The sequence below is a fragment of the Symphodus melops genome, assembly GCF_947650265.1.
Source record: "Symphodus melops genome assembly, chromosome: 12".
In the NCBI taxonomy this organism is placed as follows: Eukaryota; Metazoa; Chordata; class Actinopteri; order Labriformes; family Labridae; genus Symphodus; species Symphodus melops.
In genome coordinates, this window is record NC_136702.1 from 19,127,836 (window position 1) to 19,148,365 (window position 20,530).

The 20,530-nt window shown below is 40.5% G+C and overlaps 1 protein-coding gene across 3 annotated transcripts in view; it reads left to right on the plus strand.

Moving 5' to 3' along the window:
• LOC306832593 (partitioning defective 3 homolog B-like) overlaps positions 1 to 20,530 on the plus strand; it is a 201,422-nt gene that overhangs the window by 162,210 nt on the left and 18,682 nt on the right. For all 3 annotated transcript variants that reach the window (XM_079357396.1, XM_079357397.1, XM_079357398.1), the window contains exon 23: positions 18,140 to 18,216. In XM_079357396.1, the coding sequence (XP_079213522.1) occupies positions 18,140 to 18,216 (77 nt within the window). The remainder of the gene's footprint in view (positions 1 to 18,139; positions 18,217 to 20,530) is intronic.

Consider the following 20,530-nt stretch of genomic DNA (forward strand, 5'->3'; position numbering starts at 1 on the left):
TATGAATGGGTTGACCTGCATTTAGTGTAAAGAATTATTTGGATGATCACAAGTGGCTATATACGTAGTCTCCATTAAGCATTTACCGTTTACCATTCATGGAATCTAAAGACTGAAAACGGCTCTGGACACTGTGCCACATGTTGTGAATGTTCCAGTCCCACCTGTGGCTATTTTTCAGCACATCATCATTCCCTGCTCTCTCTACCATGGCTAGGAAGTGGCTGGAACACTTACCAGTCCCCAAACATCAGAATCTTGATGGAAAGGGAATTTACCAAATGCCAGAAGTGCATATCTGTTTCTTCTTTTTCATCAGTGTCCTTTAAGAGTTTGAGAGACCGTCCACACGAGAAACAAAACTGACTAATCTGGCTCAAATGAGAGCCACAAAACAGGCAAAACACCTTTCTTTCACCACAAACTCTGTATCACTCCACATCACTGATCACCAAGTTTTTCAGCCAAGACAAAAAAAAATGAGCCCTCACTCAATCACGTCCGACATTTGGTACGTTCCCTTTCCATCAAGATTCTGTCATTTGTAATTTTTTTTGAGGACTGGTAAAATTGTTCTGCCACAAGTAACATTGTTTTATAAAAATGTAAAATAGTTTTGTCCTTTGTAAGAAAAGTGTTTTTAGAATTTAGCAATTAAGTTTGATAGTTTGAGTGTTTTTGAAAATGTAAATTTGTCTCACCTTGTAAAAGTGTTTCACACTTTTTACTTTGTTTTACACTTCCCAGCTACCGTATCGCTCACTCTTCCTGGTTAACGATTCTATCCACTGTCCTATCTAAATAAAAAAAAAATAAAAAAAGCCCTCCAAAAAAAATCTAAAAATAGAGTTTCATTTCCCTCTGCTTTCTGCCTACATGAAAATGAAATGCTCTCTTTCCTTCTCCCACAGCGCTCAGATTGGGACGTTGGGTCATTTGGCAGCTTCAAATTGCCTTTATGTGTGAATGAGAGTGTGAATGGTGGTTGTCTGGGCTCCATGTGTTAGCCCGTGATAGACCAGCATCCTGTCCAGGGACTAATGTGAGCTGGGAAAGACTCCAGTTCAAACATGATTCTGTATATGATAAGTGGGCATGAATGGAACAAGGTTGGTAGATCTCATTTTTAAGTCTCTGTCAGTAGCTGTTTAAAAGACTGTTTTTATTTGTATTTTTTCGATATATATATATATATATATATATATATATATATTATTATTATTTATTTATTTTTTTACACAGGATTTAACTCTACTGATTAATTTTTAACACAAATACACACATTGAATGTGGCAACATCCAGAGTTCCAAGCTATGCATGTTTTCTATCTCTCTTTTCGGCATATTCAGCAAAGGACCATATCAATATCACACACAGAAATAGAAATGATCCTTTAATCAGGCGTGAAAGCCTCTCTTGTCGGTGCTGTTGGCTGAAATGGTTGGAATAATATAGTTTACTCTGTGGAGGTCACATTCTTGGAAAAACCTATTTCTGCCCTGGCTGTGATTGTGTGTGTGTGTGTGTGTGTGTGTGTGTGTGTGTATGTGTGTGTGTGTGTGTGTGTGTGTTCGTTTTTGAGGTATAGCTCATGTGTCTTGATGATGTTACGTCTTATTAAATCAAGATTTCTACTTAGTTCTCATGACTTCTATTCAAGCTTTGAGAAAGAAGTGTACAGGCAAACACACCCTAACACACACACACACACACACACACACACACACACACACACATACGTACACACACGCAAAGCCTTGTCCTGATATGTGTGCAAAGAGTGATGAGTTTTGGTCCAGTGAAGAGTGTTATCAACAGTGGCCACTGCTCTGTGGACAAGACAGATAGCCAACTGCAGTGTGTGTGTGTGTGTGTGTGTGTGTGTGTGTGTGTGTGTGTGTGTTTTCTGGATTGTTGGCTCAGCTGTGTTGTCGAGGACATACACACCTCTAAGTGTCAAATATGTGTACCTGTGAGCACACTGCACACACGCACTTGTCAGTGTGTGAGCAAGCAGGAACAAACGGTGCGTGATTGTGTACTTGGAGATTGTCAGCGATTCTTAAAGCAGCATGCAGCTCTTGAGCTTCTAAGAGAGAAATATCTGGCATTGAAATATGGTGAGTCATCTGTAAGATAAGAAATACTGAGAGAGATGGAGAGGAGAGAGGGAGGAGGATTGAGAGCCATACAGTAGTTCCCAGTGAGAGCAGGCATCTAGATGTCAAAAGAGATGGAGCGAGGGAGTGGGAGACAAACAGTCATCTGAAAGTCAGACAGGGAAACGAGAGCGAAGGAGAAGAAGGGCCGTCATAAACAAAAAATCCTTAAACCTCCTATTTCATCCTTCTTACATTCAGTAGAGTTGTTGCAAATGTTAGTTTTTGGGGATGTTTTGGTCGAACGTTGTTATTGGCTGATACACCAGCCGAGCAGCAAATAATGTGGCCACGCAATGTAGCCGATGTGCATCAGTTGTGTAGCATCAGTGTAATGCAGGCAAGACAGTACAGCATAGTAAACTGCTGATTCAGAGAGGAGGGTTTTAAATCGTGCAGAAGAAGCCACCAGTTGGACAAACTCTGATGTGTGTCGATGGTCAAACATGAGAGAAAATGTCAGCAGGGAGCGATCAGTGATCGGCATTTTGTAGGACATGTTCCAATGACATTGCAAGAGGAGGGACTTCAAACAATAGTTTGAATATGTCAAATCCATCGGATCATTTAAAAAAAAAAAAATGTAAAACACACTTTTGAAGAAGCAGTGAAAAAACAGAGTCAGTAATTCCAAACATCAGTTCGGCTCTGATTTTCCAAATTGGTGCATCTGAAGTCAAATAAATGTTTGCTATTCTCAGTAGTAGTTATGAAATAGCTTTACCTGATGGACGATGTATCCAAAATGTTTTTTAAAAATGAGCTGTTAGACTTAACAAGAAATGGTTAAACCTTCAAGGGCCTGATATATTCCCACGATAAAAAATGGACCCATGTTTTCGAACCACAAAACCCCACTATCTGACTGCCTAACAGGAAACACTTTTGATTGTTTCAGTTTAAAGCAGCCATGCTGTGCAAAGTGGTCAATGCGAACTCCTCCTGGACGCATGTTTCACCTCTTAACCCTTTGCATTGTCTTTCCCAGTGTGAAATAAATATAAATATAATTATTCAAAGTGCTCTTGTTCAACAGTTTGTTTATTTGTCTTGTATTTTCATACACCTTTTTTTCAGTTGTTTATTACTTTTCTCCTGTGCGTCTCCGTCAGCACAGACGAGCTTTCATGCCAGGCCAATAAAGAGAGCTGAAATTGCAATTTAGAGAGATGTCTAGAGAGAGTGTGTTATCTGTAAACATGAAGAAGAGTGTATGTCAGGGAAAGTTTCAGTTGGACTTGTGAAGAAATCGAGGAAATTAAAGTCCCACACTGAGATATTGAGAGGGGGAGCTTATGTAACTGTGGCATTTCAGTACAGCTGTCCAAAATGCTGACTGAAAGAAAGTCAGTTTCACTTAATGGTTCACTGATAAAAAAATAGACATACTGCTAAAACGCTGGCACGATTTCCACTCCAAATCAGTGTAACTAGTGAGGCAAGGAGGGCTTTTCAAGTTCCAGTCTACATTTTTGCATTTGCTGCTATTTTTATGTGTAAAGCCTCTGATTTTTCTCCAGCTCAGTATCATGAAGGCCCTGTCATTTAATGTTAAATATTCACTTCTTCTAACCTGTCTTTGGAGGGATTTCCCTTGAATTAAAGTCAATGGATTTAATAAAGATTACAGAAGGCGTTTTGCTCACAATGTTAAAGATGTTTATCTTCCAGTGATAAAGAATCAGCAATAAATAGTCCCTGTCCTAGAATGTGGCTAGTTTGTAGCTGGGTTTCCTTTTATTTCATCGACTTGCATTGAAATTCTCCCCGTGGTCGCTTTTAAATGAAGCGATCTGTCTCCAACTGCTAACTCAAAACTAGCCAACCTCTTCAGTGAAGATGTCTCAATAGTGAAGGGAATTCAGGCCAAGTCCTCACACCCTCTCTCTCTCTCTCACACACACACACGCACACACACACAGATACACACAGTCTTTTTCTCTCCCTCTTTTCTCTCCCATCTGTGAGTTCAGATGAACAGAAGTCTCCCGGGGCTTTTCATTGGCCAGGCTCCACACTAAGAGGCGAGCTAATTGGCCAGCTGGGGCCCAGCCGGTTGTTGGAGACACGGCATTGGCCGAGAGGAGGGTCAAGTGACATGTCATTGGTCAGATTGGTCTGTAACCTGGCAACACTTCAAGCTTTTCCCTCTTGAGAAAAGCTTACTGGGAAAGAGAAAAAATCAGGAAAAAAAACAGTTTAGCTAAATATGGCAATGGTTCATTTAAAAATAATAATAATAATAATAATAATAATAATTAACATCTTTTTAGAGATGTTTTAAAAGTGTGTATTTTCTGTCCTTTGTGAATTTGTAATTAGCCCCAAATCATGAGGTCCCACATTTTTGCACTCAGTCACCTTCAGCTTTACCAATTTATGAATCCAAACAGGCAGGAGGTCAGAGCCAGCTGGTTACCATGGAAAGCATGAGCGTGTGGCTTTCTTTGTGTGTTTTATCTGTTGGACTACTGCTGAGTTTAGACAAGACTCTGAGAGATTGTAAACAGAACTGAATGCAGCTATCCTGTTTTGTTCTCTGTATATATGTTATTTTTGATTTGAATCCAGCTACCAACTGTTTACCTTTCTCCATTCCCCTTCATGGTTTGTTTCCTTTTCTTCAGGTTGTCTTTATTTTCTCTCTTGTGTGTTTTCCTAGCTTTTGTTCCTTACTGTACCTCTTTTTCTTTGTCTTCTAATGTGGCTTGTTTTTCTGAATTCCCTTAAAAAACATAACCCATCTGAGCAATGTCTGACCTGCAAATCTTTTCATCATTTTCACGTTGATTTTGACTGATTTTTTAAACATATCTAACTGATTGATAGTAGTACTATTGATAGTAGTACATATTCAGGACACACCCTTTTTCCACCCAGAGAACAATGTCTCTTGAGTTGGTTTGACCTATTATTCTCTAAGACACCAGTCCTTTTTTAAGTAATTTTAATATTCAAACAAATTCTCCCGAATTTCTACCAAAGAAAAATGTAAAAGTCAGGAAAGAAGAAACACAATCGCTCTTGGTCGCCCTTTCTCACTGTAGGTCCATCTATCCACCTCCATCTTTTTTCATTAAGTAGCAGAGAGAGCTAATCCAGAGGAAATTAGAGGTGGAGGTTAGTCACCATGGATTAGTCTGGTCCCAGGACATCAAACGTTCCATTCCCACCCAGTAGATAATCGTAGCCAGGTTCGCCAGGAAATTAAGTGACTGCCTTTCAGACGGTTTCTAATCCCCGTCTTGCTCTCTCCTTACATTTCTCTTTCTTTCCCACCCATCCTTGCTCTCTCTAAGGCTGTCCTGCCCACCCCCCTCCCAAGCAACCTTAAATCCACGTCTTGGCCAATCTTGAACAGACTGCTGGTGTCTGCAGGAAAACTTCCGTCTCCATTTCTTGGAGAGTATTTTGATGGCACTATCCACACTTGTACTGAAGGTAATATCTGACCCTTCAGCCAAGTCAGAGCTTTCAGACAGATTGAAAACTGCTCAGGGATGTTTCAAATCTCTTTGTCGGCATTTTAAGAATTTAATGCTTACAACAGGTACACTTAGGTATAGGGTACACTAATCCCCACGCCCAACCCTTTAAAAAAATGACAATAGTATAGGTTAAGGTGGCCTTTCTGCAAGGTTACTAAGCATTTTTTTTTTTACTACGTGAGAAAATGAGGTTTCTCAGAATATACAGTATTGAGAATTTTACACTTTCATGAATTCATGTACTTTTTTTTAAACTTCTTGTAAGATACTCAAACCGAACAACACACCCAAAACACCATAGAAAACATGGGAGCCTATATTTTCCTGCATCCAGGTCATCTTAGAAAACACCCTCTGGATTTCTGCCTCCTGTCACAGCATGCCATCCAACACAAAGCTAAAAATATTGCCAACATTTTCCAAACATCTCAGTACATCTGTTATTTTTCTTTTACCCAGTTTACACCATCCTCTCGGGCACTCTTTCATATAAAAGGCCACCAGTAAACCATGTGTGAATTCATGCGTCAACCATCAGTAATGGATAAAGTTTATAATATTTTTAATAATTTATGGGCCGACTGTGGCTCAGTTGGTAAAGTCGGTCACCTCTCAACCAAAAAAGTCAGGGGTTTGATCCCCAGCTCCTGCAGCCACACACTGAGGTTGCCACAAAGCAACCTCAGTGTGCCATCAGCATGTGTAAGGCGCGGCCTGAGGTGTTAAGCGCTCTGATTCATTAGAAGAAGAGAAAAGAACTTAACAGGCTCCCAGTCCATTTACCATTTATTTACACACTATTGTTCAGTGATTTTAATTCAAACGTATTTGCCACTCCATTTTATACAGATATGGTGTATTATAAAGAACTTTTAAGATGTTTTTAAGAATTATGCATCTCTCATTTAATAAATTTCCAAAACATTAATATCACTGTTAACACATTATAAATGGATTGACAGATTTTGACCATTGCTGTTGATTAGATGATTATTCTTCAGTCACATTTGAACAACACTATCGATGTCCTATTGCCACTTTATTTAGTATTAAGGCCAAGTCTAGGTTCATGTGCCTTTAACAAAATATCTCATCTTTGAGTTTTTTAAATTTTTTTTGTTTTGTTATTTGGGTTTTTGTTGGCTTTTTTTGTTGTTGTTTATTTTGGGGACAATCCATGATTTTCTCTTTTTAAAATCTTGTGTCAATGTAAAAAAATTGTCTCAACAGTTTTACAGTCACGGCATTTTGCCATGAGGATTAAGCTTGTATACAGTACATATTACACTGCCATGTGTCAGTACCTGCAGGCTCATAACCACGACTTCATCTGAACGGACATTTTCGACTGAGAAGAAGAAAAACAGAGGAGAATTAAAGGGAAAAGAGCTTTGTAGAAATGGAGAGGACAGAACATAAAACATGTGACGGCTAAAACAGTGTAACACGGGGGTAGACAGTCGACTAGAAGAGGTCAAGACTTTCATAAGATTAGAAGGGATAAAAATATCGGAAATAGAGGAAAGAATCAAAAGACACCGCAGCTGTAACTAGCCTCCCGACTGGAACCAATCATCTGAAGTAGAGAGAGAAAGTGTGTGAGGGAGGCAGGAAGAGAAAGTGTCACTTCCATCCTATTACAGCTCCATCTAACCTGACACTGGAGCCACCTGCTCCCACTGTCACACAATCACACACACGTGCACACAAAAAAATGTGTTTTTAGACCCACATTCAGATCACCAGCATGTATGCATGCGAGCATACACTCACTTACTGACACACACACACACACACACACACACACACACACATATGAGTGAAAGTGTGGCTGTTATGTGTAAATATGCTCTTGTGCAAGGTTCCCCTTCTGAGATATCAAAGGGGAAATGTGTTTAAAATATGGGAATCAACTAATAGAAACTCAGCATAAATAGATCTACCTAAGGTGCTGACATTATAAAAAATGACAGAGGTGGTAGAAATGTACCTTACTCTCATCTTTAGCTGTTTCTCCCCTCTCACATCACCCCTTTCAGGCAAATGGACTTCACTTTAACCCCTTACCTCTCTGCACTTCCCCCATACTTCTCCCCTCTCTTCCTTGGAATTCACCTCTCTTTGTTGCCTCTAATCCTCAAAGGGGAACTTTTTTTAAGTCGTGAAGTTTGGGATAGGGAAAAGGAGACTCAGATAGAGAGTGGGGGGTAGAGGTAGAGGGATATATAGTATCTGTGTGGCAGGGAGGGGCTTAAAGGGAACCAAATTATCTTCCTTCACTTTTTAGGCTCTCCTCTTCCTCATCCTTCTCTCTGCCCCTCCATATATAAAATCACCCCTGACTCTCTCTTTTTCTCTCTCTGTCCCCTTATCAACTCCCCACCTTGCACTGTCAAGGACGAGCTAAACTGTTAAGAACACTAAGGAGTGGATAAACCAGTGTGTGTGTGTGTGTGTGTGTGTGTGTGTGTGTGTGTGTGTGTGTGTGTGTGTGTGTGTGTGTGTGTGTGTGTGTGTGTGTGTGTGTGTGTGTGTGTGTGTGTGTGTGTGTGTGTGTGTGTGTGTGTGTGTGCATGTTCATTTTATCAAGTCTGTGTAATTTACTGTCTTTTATTGTACTTCTTCTACTGTACTTATAATGTGTCTATGTCTTTGCATGCAAGTGTGCACACAGCTGAATACAGTGAGTGTGTATGTGCATGTGTGGTTCTGTGTGTATTCCTCCAAAAGCTGTGCTGCAGAGATTAATCCTATCCTCTCTGCTATCGCCTTACCTTCCTTTTTACTGTTTATTTATTTATCCCCATCTCTCTCACTTCTCCTACTTGCTGTCTCCTCTTCTCTCTCTCTCTCTCTCTTTTATTTCCATCCTTCCCCTCTAAGCTCTCATACTGAAATATATAAGTTTATAAAAGTATACACACTTTACAAAAATAGCCCATTTCTAACAAAAAGTGCACAGTTCATGATCAGTTTTTTTTTTTTTTTTTTTTTTTTTTTTTTGCATGTCAGGCCGAGCACAATTGAGATTCTTTTGTCCACAAAAATCTGCTCATGTATTCACTTTATATTGACTCAGTTACCATTCCTGTTCAAAATAGTAAGCCCCTACATCTGATTTGTTTTATTACAAATAACTCAGACTGGTGCTGAAGTCCTCAAACAGTGAGGGTTTTATTGATGGATATTTGTAGTGTCTCCGTAGCCAAGCAAAGAACTGAGCACAAGCAAATATCAATTAGATTTTACCTTGAAGGAAGCGAGTGTGTGCCAGTTTACATTTAAATAAAGCAGAAATCAAGTATTTCCTTTGAATATACAGTATGTGTCTGAGTCATGACGGAGTGAGACGTGTGTTGTTGTCAGAGCCGTGTTTACATGGTTGAGGCCGCTGGCTCCTCCCCTTGTGTATGTTTTAGTCGAGGACTAGACAAAAGGAGAATAACATTCATTGCTTATTCAAATGTCACGTTGGCGTTCTTAGACCAAGGTCATTCCATGTAAATGTTCATGCAATGTGAAGCTGCGAGCTAACTGAAGTGTGTTAACATTAGCCCGCTAACACAACAATGCCCTCTAACACAACAATGTTGCAGCTTGAGTCAACTCAAGGGTTCTGTGGAGCGGGCTTTGGTGGTGTGTCGCTGGAGGAGAGCGGAGACTTGAGTATGGCGAAGATGTCGCCTAACCACAGTTTGCTTTGGTTTCATGCTAGTGCTCAGGGGCGCCATCTATTGGATCAAAGACTTGCACATTCTTCCTTCTAACATAATGCTGCCAAACCATTTCTTCCTTTTTACCTTCTCACCTACATCAGGTCAGATAAGTTCAGGGACTTACAATCTTTGATCCATTGAGCTTTTCTCGCTCTCTCATCCAAAGGTCAGAACTGAACTGAAGTTCGTTGCTCTCTGATAGATGGGAGACAGTCTAATGGGATGCTTTAAAGAACCCTTAAAATGACTGCCATTTGCATCTGATTGTTTGCTGAATATATTTTATTGATTGTGGTGGATTTTGACTAAAACTATAGTTTATATCTTTCTGAACATATCTTCATGTACCTGACATCAGATACTTTGTGTTGATGCCTGCCTTGGCCAGGACACTCTTGGAAAAAAGATTTTTAAACTCAGTGAGTTTTCTTCTGGTTAAAATGAAAGTATACTTCTATTATCTCCTAAACATGAAACTACTTAGGAAATATAACATAAATCCATACAAGCTCATTTGAAAGCCATATACACATCTCAAAGTGACTGCAGCAGTATTAGTGTTAAGATGTTCAGTTCTCCCTTAGAGAGCACTCACAGACACGCTGATCAATCAGTCCTGGAATTTAATTTCCTGCTGTTTTCTGCTAATGATGCAGGACGACCGTTCTTTAAAGGACTGAATTAGCCATCCTACAATATGAGCCGACTGGTGTTTTATTTCAGGATTAAAACAGAGGTGTTGGTTACATTTCAGGTAGATGTGAGGGTTGTGTTTAGGGAGGTAAAGTGTATAAAATGACAGCTGTCTGCTGAGAGTTGTCTGAGATGATTGAAAACCTTGGGTTTTTGGGGGGTTTTTTTTACTTAAACTTAAATGAGTTAATGTAATAGAGATCTACATACTGATGTGCATACAGCAAACACACACACCTAATATACACTTACACCCACTTCCTCACAAACCCACACTAAATAAACAGAATACATTTTGCATTAAGTAGTATTAATCGCTGTATTCATGGGAGACGTGTTAAGCTGCGTGCTTTGGGGAAAATTGACCTTCTGTGGTCTTAATTGTACGAGAGGCTCAACAGCGCTGTGACATTTAACTGTGCACCCAGTCTTAATTCTAAGCCCTTTATTCTAGTGCATCACTGACATTTAGGTAGGAGGAGGTTGTTGAATAAAGATGCGTGGCGCTTCCTTGGTGTTGTAAACAAACAAACAAACAAATTCAACCATGATTATTTTATCCCCCTCCCTGTTTTCCCTCCACCTCTCCCTCACTTCACGTCTTTCATTTTTTTTGTCATCACTCTCAGGGCTGTCAGTCTCTGTGTCTCCCAGCAGGACTGAGAGAGTTTTTACAGCCCGTGGAGCACAAAGTGACTGAAATGGGGCATGTGCACGGGCGGTTTTGCAGAGGGTGGTTGATCGATAACAATGACTCAGCGATTACTCTGCCAGGTGCTTTTTGCTTTTGAAACTCACTGTAACCATTCAGGTCACATTTATTATTCTGCATATGAAACACACACATTAAATAGCTGTAGTGTACGTGTTTACTATTTTTATGATTTTAGAAATTAGGCCACCAAATGTGTATCTGAGGAGCAGGACTGAAGTTGTCTTCTGTGTGGTCAACACAGGCTTATAAGAAGACTGATGAACCATGTAACAGCCTTATAAGAATAGCTGTGTGTGTTTCGAGGTTAACGTGCCTGTGGATGTGTGTGAGCCCTCTTTCCGTCTTTGTTAAGAGGATGTAGTCATTAGGCTGAGAGAATGGATGGCTTTTCAACAGCCGCTGCAATGACTGCTCTCTCTGGAATGAACATGTGGATGGATGAATGTGGATCAATGGATGGAGATTAAACATAATAATAATAATAATAACGAAATGTTGATATATAAATAAAGAGAGTGATGGACAGATACAACAAATACAACAGCATTAAGAGGGAACAGAGGTAAACGGATGGACCAAACTAAAAACAAATGGCTCAAATAAAAGAACTAATAATTAGACTGAAGGGGGGTGGGACGACATCACATCACAAGTAGAATGAGGATAAAAGAAGAGATAAATAAGAGAAGGTAAAATGAGTAAGACTGCAGACACCAGAAGAGTTGAACGTTAAAAGGAGTAAACTACTAAGTGCTGTAAGATAAGTGCAAGAAGGGAGGAATTGAAAGGCTAAAACAAATAAGAGATAGATAAAAGCAATTAAATGAATGAGGAAAGGAGAGTCTAGTAGAAATCTGAAAAGAAAAGATCACATAAAAGCAAGTCTATAAAAATGAGTTTTAAGAAGTGATTTAAAACATGGGTAGAATACACGGGCTGGATGGGATTGTGTGATGGGAGATCAAAGGTGAACGGACAACAGGAAACATGTTTAGATGCTAAATGTTGGTTATGAAAATGAGGCGTGTTGGAGATTTTTCAACTCATTAGTGAAGAAAGGAGGAAGTTAAATTTCTAAAGACAGGAGTTAGACCTTGATTTCAGTTGGATTCAGTTGGAAGTGTTGTGTAGTTTTGCCCGACAATTAACCTCTACTACTATCGCCCCAAAGAAACAATATCGTTTAATGGCGTAGGAGTGAAAACGGGCTAGCGCAGGCATTTAGGTGTTGATGTGAGTTGTTTCCACGATGCATCGCCATGCAGGCATGGATGATTCTGTGATGGATGCGGTGATAGAACATAATCGATGATTGTGTACTGGTGATGCTCGTAGACTTTAGTCATGTGCAGTAATATAGAAAATTGAGGACGCAGCCCATCATGATGCATCGTGATATCAATCAAACCATTGACGGGATTATCATGATTGAATCGAACCAGGGACCAGACGAGATGCACAGACCCCAGACACACACCACAGGTTTATTACAGACAGCCCCATATATATGTATACACACACACACACACACACACAGAAATTGCAGACTCTTCAAAGCTGTGTGTTAATTGTGTCAGCCCAAAGTGCTGGCTGAGCAGAACGATATGACTGATGCGGATTAGAACCAGGCTTCCCTTATTCATTGATTTCTACGCGGGTGGGAGGCAGAATGGGGGGATGACGGAAAGGGAACAAATCTTTTTGTATCAATTTATGAAGGAAGAGAAAGACAATAAGAGTGAGAGATAGACAGATGGACTCGGAGAAAAAAACAAAATGTATGCAGGGAGGAAAGAAGGGGTTTCTAAATGGGGTTTCCTTCCCACAGAGGAAGAGTGGAAGGGCAGGGTGGGCTGGAAAGGAGGGCATAGAAAGTGACTGATGGGGATTATGCTCTTGCTTTTTGTCATCATTGATTTGAGGAAGAGGGAGTGAGGGAGGGCTAATATTGGAATATATGTGAGGGATAAGGAAGAAAGATGAAGCTAAATGGAAGGGATCAGGAAGAGAGAGTTGTAAATTGCGGGATAAGTGATGGATGGGGAGGAAAAGGTGGGTGGAGTGAGATAACAGCATGAGGGATGTAGAAGTTTTAAGAGATCTTAAATAAGAGTAAAGGTTGGGGAGGGGTACTTAATAGTGCACACAGGAACCCTTTATTTCACTTCAGGAGAGCCGGTTAATGAAGGGGAAAGAATGAGGTGTAGACGTGCTGAGGGGGGGAATAAGGAAGGGAGGGGAAAGTTTGAGGGGGGTGGGGGGGTTAAGAAGAGAACACACAAAGAGTTAAAGGGAGAGATAAAAAAAAAAAGAGAGACACTTCACATTTGGACCTCATTGAAGCTCATCTACCAAACACTCCGGGTCGATCTAAATCCCTTTGAAATCCTTGAAACAGCTCAAGTGAAAGAGATAGGATGTGTGAGCCGAGTGTGTGTATTTGTCTAAGTCAGGCCGAGAGAGAAAAAAAACTCTAAAAAAGTCCAAGAATGTGAGTGTGTGTGTGTCAGTGCTGAACGTGTTGTGGTGATGTGTTTTATGGGTAAATTGAAGGGTCTGTTGGAAGTAGAGAGATGAGACCCTCTTACAGTGTGTGTGCCAGTGGAGCTGTGTGTTTTGCGTGTACCGTGCGTGTGTGTGTATGCATGTGTCTGCTTTGCTCTCCCTTCAGTATCAGTCTCTTCTGCTTGATTTCCGCGCTCTCCTCTCAGCCTCTCTTCTGCTCACTATGCCGTGAAATGGTTTTTCACTAGACCATTACCCCAACCAGTGCGCTGCACTACTGCCACAGCCCTCTGTAAGTGAGAAGGAGCAGGATTAAATATATGTGTGAGCTCCTGATAGAGAGAGGGAGAGAGAGAGAGAGAGAGAGAGGGTTGTGCAGTTGGCTGCGTTTATGAGTGAGACTTTGTAAGTGTACAGTCGCTGCACTTGAAACAGAAAGATTGTGCATGTTTAGTTTACATGTGGGGAAGCGGGATTGTTTTGTACATGTTGGCATGGTACTGTTAGTGTGTGGGTGACAGAAAAAAAAAAAAAACTTGTACTACATTATGTCCCACACAAGCTTTTTACCCCTGCACACTGCTCTCCAGTCAAAGTAATGAATGCTGGGAAGCTACTACATCTCTCTCCACACACACACACACACACACACACACACACACACACACACACACACACAGGTACAGAGAGATAAATACAGGGAGCTCTTGTCACAGCCTGGTCCTAGCTGAATTGTCATTGGATTCATCAAATCATCAGCCGTACTTCTGGTTCAAAGGAGCTTTTCATATCGTGTTCCATTTAACCCTTTACAGGGCACTCATTGAAATACTTTGAAATTCAAAAATTATACCTCATGGTGTTATTCAGGGACGTGACAGAACTTGAATTCTGTTATATATTTTTTCAAAAGTGTAGTGAACATTGATGTCAATGTTCCATATTTGGTTCATATGCCACAATAGGAGGATCAGTGACGTAGGGTGATCTCTTCTGATTGGCTGAGTGATGATCACATGCTTCTCGACCTTACTGAGATGCAGAAGGCTGGCCATATGTAATGTTTGTGGAAATTACCAAAAATGGTTACTTGCCCAATAAAGGGTTAAATAACACATGGGTTTAAAAGAGCAGAATGTAGAAAGAAAACACTTGTAATTTGTGTTTAAGTGTCAAACAAGATTTAAAACCTTTGGATTTATGTATCATTTTGGTATATTTACTGGCAGGTTTATGTGCTTAATTTTGAGGGTTTCTTCTGAATAAACTAAACATTAGTTGCATCACAATTATGTATTAAGAGTGGTACCCATAATCACATCGGGTCGGTTGGTCAGGCATATGAAAGAAGAAAAATTACATCATTGTTCGTCGCCATGATTGACTGATGAAACTGACCAATCACACACAGTTATATGCTACTTAGTGAGTAGAAAGAACAACATTATAGTTCACTTTGCTATTATTTAGATTTTTGTACGTAATATTCTCCCACTGGACTCGCGGCTAACCATGCGTGTGGTCAGAACTGTTTGTTTGCTCTCTTTGCACTTCCTCACCTCATATGTACACATGCACATTCATGACACACTCTTCTGTTTGTGTTGACTCCGTTTCTGACATTCCACGCTAATCTGCACTTGATCCGTGTGTTTGGAAACACACAGAGACACACTTAAGCAGAAGATTACCAAACCATAAACTCACACTGCCCGTCTGTAGCCAGGCCCTTTTTGGGTTCATGATACAATATTTTTAGAGGATATGTCTTTTTTCCTTATTGGAAGCAAATCCCATTGCTGCTAATAACAAGTGATTTGTTAATCAATCCCAAGATGTATATATCCTATAGCAGCCCATGCTCATCCACAAGTTGAACTGTGATTCCTTGTCAAGAGTCTCAGCATCTCATAAGACCAAGTGGCAACCTCAGGTGTAGAAAAATAAAGCCGATGAGGAAGGGGAAAAAAGCAGTTCCTTTGATGTCCACTTGAGGCTTTGTTCTAAAGCAAAGACACACACTGTATGGAGAATGATTTCTCTTTTTAATCTGATGAATTTTAGGATAAGAATTATTCATAAGGGGTGTGGCTGATCTGACTGACGGGTGGGACGGTTAAAGCTGATCAGGCCTAAGGCCCGCCTCAGCTCCGGCTTTTTGACTGTTACTGGGTTGACCAAAAGTTGATCTGTAGGAATGTAACGATTCATTCAACTGATGATACAAGACATTATACTGGGTTCATGATACAATTCTCTCTCAGTTGATTCTACAAAATGAGACTGTTGACACATGATGACTGAAAAGATTCCTTTAGGGGCTGCAAACATATTTGTCAGTGTGGTTTCGGGGAGGTCCTGTTGGTGATCTCCAACATTGAGCTTCAGAAGTCCACTTCAGGAACCAATAGGTGCCCTCGCTGACATGTGTATAGAGTCTATGATAAAAATGGTACACACACGGTGACTCACAGAAACACAGATAAAGTCATTTTGAGGTTGGGTGTTTTAAATGGATCAAACGATGCAGGACTTTGACCCAGGAGGTGAAGTGTATGTGTGAGCTTTGACTGTATCAGTACAAACATCCATGAGGAGAGAAAATGAGACAGAGCACGTTTGCACACAAACCTTAAGCCGCAGTGTTGACGATTTAGCTTCTACGTAATCTCCACTTATATACATTGTCTTACACATGCAGCTTGTCATCAGGTTATAGACTGAACTTAAAGTCAACTCTCTGTTGACCAGTTTCTAGTCAGACAAAAGAAAAAGCTGGTTAAAGCTTGTTAAAGGCAAGCTCTAACCAGGACTGTTTTTTTTTTTTTTTTTTTTTTGGTGTTTCCATTTAACTCATGACAGGAGAACCAACAGGTTCTGTCTGTACTGGAACCATCGGGCTTTGCCTGCGAGGGATAAATTATTTTGGAGCAAAACGACACACAACTGAATTGTTAGTTTGAGTCTTTTAATGACATTTTTAAAATAAGGTTTTTTGATATTAGAGAAAAACAAAGAATGACACCAACCCTTAAGAACAGTTATATAAACACTGCATTTCAACTGCTTTTATTCTTCCATTTCTCCAACACCTTCCCCTCTCCATTTATGACTCTCCCCTTTTTTTTAACCCCCTTAATCATCCCTCTCACCTCTGCCAGATGTTACAAGTATTCCCTCTCTCATCTCTCCCATCCCGCCATCTCTGTCCCCCCCTTTTTAATATCTTGTTGAAATTGTTTCGTCCATGTCCCTTTCACCTCTCTATTCCTTCGTCCTCGTCTTCACCCCAGTCTCTCTCTTGTTTTATAATTCACCTCTCATCCCTGATACTTCTCAATGGCATCATAATATTCCTCCTCCTCTCTCTATCACCCTCCCCCGCTCTCTCTATGTCATTTACTTCTCATTCACTCTGTCTCTCTTACCTCCTTTCCTCCACTTTAATGCCTTTTCATTCTTTTGCTCCACCTCTCTCTTCCAACTTAATATCCTGCTCTCTCTCTACCTGAGATATTGAAGCTATAAAGACAGGTGTTCAAAAGAAAGCAGGCCCGGAAAATCTGTTTTATATGCCTCTTGGCATCGTTCCCTGGAATGCAGAGAGAGAAGAAAAAGCTGCGGTCTATAATATCTAATTCTCAGCACCTTTAGTGTTGACAGTGTTACTTAGAATTGAAGAGAGAAAAAGAGCCTCGTTTTCAATAGATCCTTCAACTTTTTTTTTTTTGTCTTCACCACTTGGGACCCACACACACACACACACACACACACACACACACACACACTTCAGCTACATCCATTATGTTCTTTTGGATCTAATGGTGCTCTTAAACTCTTTTTTGTTCCACTATGTGGAAACAGGTTGTACATCATAATGTTACAGGACAGAACAGCTTCAAATGTGCAGATCATTCACAGTGATACAGCCAATAAGAGAGCACCATTTCATATTGTGCAACGGTGTGAAAGACTACAATTGGTGGCGTATTTTCAAAGCTTAGCAACGCATAGACCTCAAAGGGACTATTTAACGCCGCGTATGAGTATTATTTTTATTGTTCAAATTCAGCCTGCATGCAGGGTCGCAACACTGACTTTTATCTCCCTCTCTCACCCCCACATTATGTTAAAATGAGTCTCATGTACAATAGTCAGTGTGTCTTAGAGAGAAAACGGCTTGTGTATATGTTTGCATGCGTGTTTGTATTTGTGCATACTCGTGAGTGTGTTAATGGCGCTTGTTGACGTTTGGGGTTTAGTCGGCTTCTTTAAGGAGCGCCGCGGCAGCTGGAATCTCCCTACTGAATAGGCCGGGATAATCTCTGACAGAGAGAGTATGCGTGTGCGCTTGTGCTTTTGAGTGTGTGTGTGTGCAAGAGGAGTAAAGAGAGGGAATAAGTGTGAGAAGAGGTGGGGGGGGGAGATGTGAGGGAAAAAGAAGAAGCAGTGAGATGTAGAGAAAGAGAGGAAATGGTAGAGATTGAACTGTCAGCAGCTCGGCATAATCTCTTTTTTACTTCAAGATGGAGATGAGACTTGACGTTGTGTGTTTGTGTGACTGTGTGTGTGTGAGATGACTCCATCCTGTTTTGAAGTAACCTAATCTAGCATGGAGACCCCCACTCCCGCCCCTCCGAAGAAAAAAAAAATCCTCAGAAGACCAAAACTCTGACTTTAAATCCCTAATAACCAGCCTTTGTCAATCATCAATTACCCCGAATCCCAAACACACACACACACACAATCACTTTCAGAGACTCACATACTAGAAGCAATAAGGGCTTAGGGATGCACACTCAACATGCTTGGACTCACATTTTTAACTTCTAAACTAACCAAATGTCTCTTTTTTTTCCCAGATGCCAGGCAGAGGACAAGATCCCCGGTTGGCACCACGTTATGAAGAGGTGGAACGTCAGTATGCCTCCTTACCAAGGTAAGGCTTCTTCTGCCTCCCTGTTATGTCCAATCTTTTTTCAGCGCACATCACCATCCTCCTCTCCTTCTCCTCTCCTCTTCTCTTTTTTTTTTTTTCCTGCTTTCCTTCCCTAATTAAATCTGTGTCGTCTGTGAGTCTCCGGAGGCCTCGGTGTCAGCCAGGAACTCACCATGCCTCTCGTCTGGGGAACACACTCTCAGACAGGGGTTGAAAAGTGATCCCTGCTCCTAGATCTGCTCCCCCATCAATCCTCACTTTGGTTCATGCACAACAGTAGTTTTCAAAGTAGCCGTGAGTTGTTGTTGTTGTTTTTATTAATTATTTTTTTATTTCATTACACCTTTGCTGACGGAGCTTATTTCTTCAAATAAGTGGCAATATTCAAGACAGTTTTTTTTTTCTCTGCACAAAGGTTATCTTTAATCGTTAGCTTTAAATAACAATTTCAAGACCTGCTCTCCACTCAAGGAACTAATTTGGGATGTCTCTCATCCAATCAGCTTCCCTTCTTCTTTCAAGACTTGATTTTGCGTCTTTTTTTTTCAGTTTCAAGGGCTCTTCACTAAACTGCTTGTTGTAAGTGAATGTGCATCATTCATCAGACCATTGTTTAAAGATGTTGAAAGCTAAAGAGTACTTCGCAAGTTCGTATTTGTCATCAACTAAAGCTCTTTGTGTTAACATTTAGTTCTCCATTTCTTGTAAGGGACTTTTATTTTAAAAGATTCAAGAGCTGAAGAAACTTGAGAAAACGTATTTGTTTCAAGCTGTAGTAATGAGTCATTGTTTTTAAATGTTTCATTCTTTAGGTTTTGCTTTCCAGTGCACTCTAAAAAAAAAAGTGCTCAATCAGACTCATCATTCCACACCCCTGATTTGTTTTTATTCACAAAGTTGAAAACTCGAGTGGACAGGTGTGTAAAAGGAGAAATCTATCGAGACAGCTGTCTCTGCCCAATATTAGTTATTTTATTTCATGGGACATTTTGTATTCTTCTTCCTTGGACAGCATAGAAAATAATAAAACAATAAGAGCCGTCTGAGCGTACTAATCAATTATTGATGGATTCCTTCTCTTAACATCTCATGGAGCATTCTTCTTATGTAATCACATAAATATTCATGTCCAGAAATGCTGTAGTTGTTTTAAAAAAAAAAGGTGTCAAATTGGCCTGAAACAAGCATGAAACCACAGCTGTTCTCTGACAATTCAAACATCTCAATGTGAGTCGAAGACATGCTGTATTCTCCGACCATCATCACTCACTCTCGCTCTTTCAACAAGTCATTTTTCATTACCAAACTTTCCACTTCCTGCCTCAGAGGCCTCTGCATCAGTTCTCTGCTCTGACTGCATTCTTTTGTATATTTTAAAAACTCCATCGTGTTGTCTTGTCCTGCTTTTATGATGTAAAGCCACTCTTCAGGCCTGGTATCAGCACACTGTAAACTCTCTGGATCTACAAATATATGTCCTGCTGTGAAATACAACTGTACATTTTAAAAGGAAAACTCTGAGTAGCTGTTACTAGCTTCTTGTCACCTCTTTTTATTTTTCTTCTAAGAACCAACACCTCAGCAGGCTAACGAGCAGACAACAAATGTTTGTTTGTGTGTGTGTGAGAGAGAGAGAGAGAGAGAGAGAGAGAGAGAGAGAGAGAGAGAGGGGAAGTCAGTGTGTGGTTTGACGGACAGAAGTTAAGAACGTTAAGAAGTTTACAGCCAGGTTCCCACCCTTGTAAAAAAAAAAAATGGTGAGGGATGGCAATCTCACACCTCCTTCTTGTGTGTGTGTGTGTGTGCGTGTGTGTGTGTGTGTGTGTGTGTGTGTGTGTGTGTGTGTGTGTGTGAGAGAGAGAGAGAGTGAGAGAAAGTGTCTGTGTGTGGGTGATGACTCTGGCAGATGGGAGCGAGAACACTGATGATAGTTTTGAGGTCTGGTTGTGGTATCTGAAAAGCCTTGGGAAATTAGACGCACACACACTCACATACAGAACACCCTGTCTCTGTTTCCACTTTCAGACGGGGCGCTGTAATCCCAGAATGCTCTGCCAACTTTACATGTACGCCTCATGTTTGAGTTGTACCCACGAGTCATTTCACCATAAAAGGCGCTTTAAGAGTCAACCTGGTAGCAGCGCCTGACACATGTTCTACACAGCCGACATGTGTGATAAGACAATAGCATTTACAGTAATGCTGATGTCTTACAGACGATTCTGACGTGGGGAAAAAAAACAAGCAGGTGATATTCTGAATGCTGTCGATTTAAATCAGCAGGGTTGAATTTGAACTGACGTAACGTTTCCAG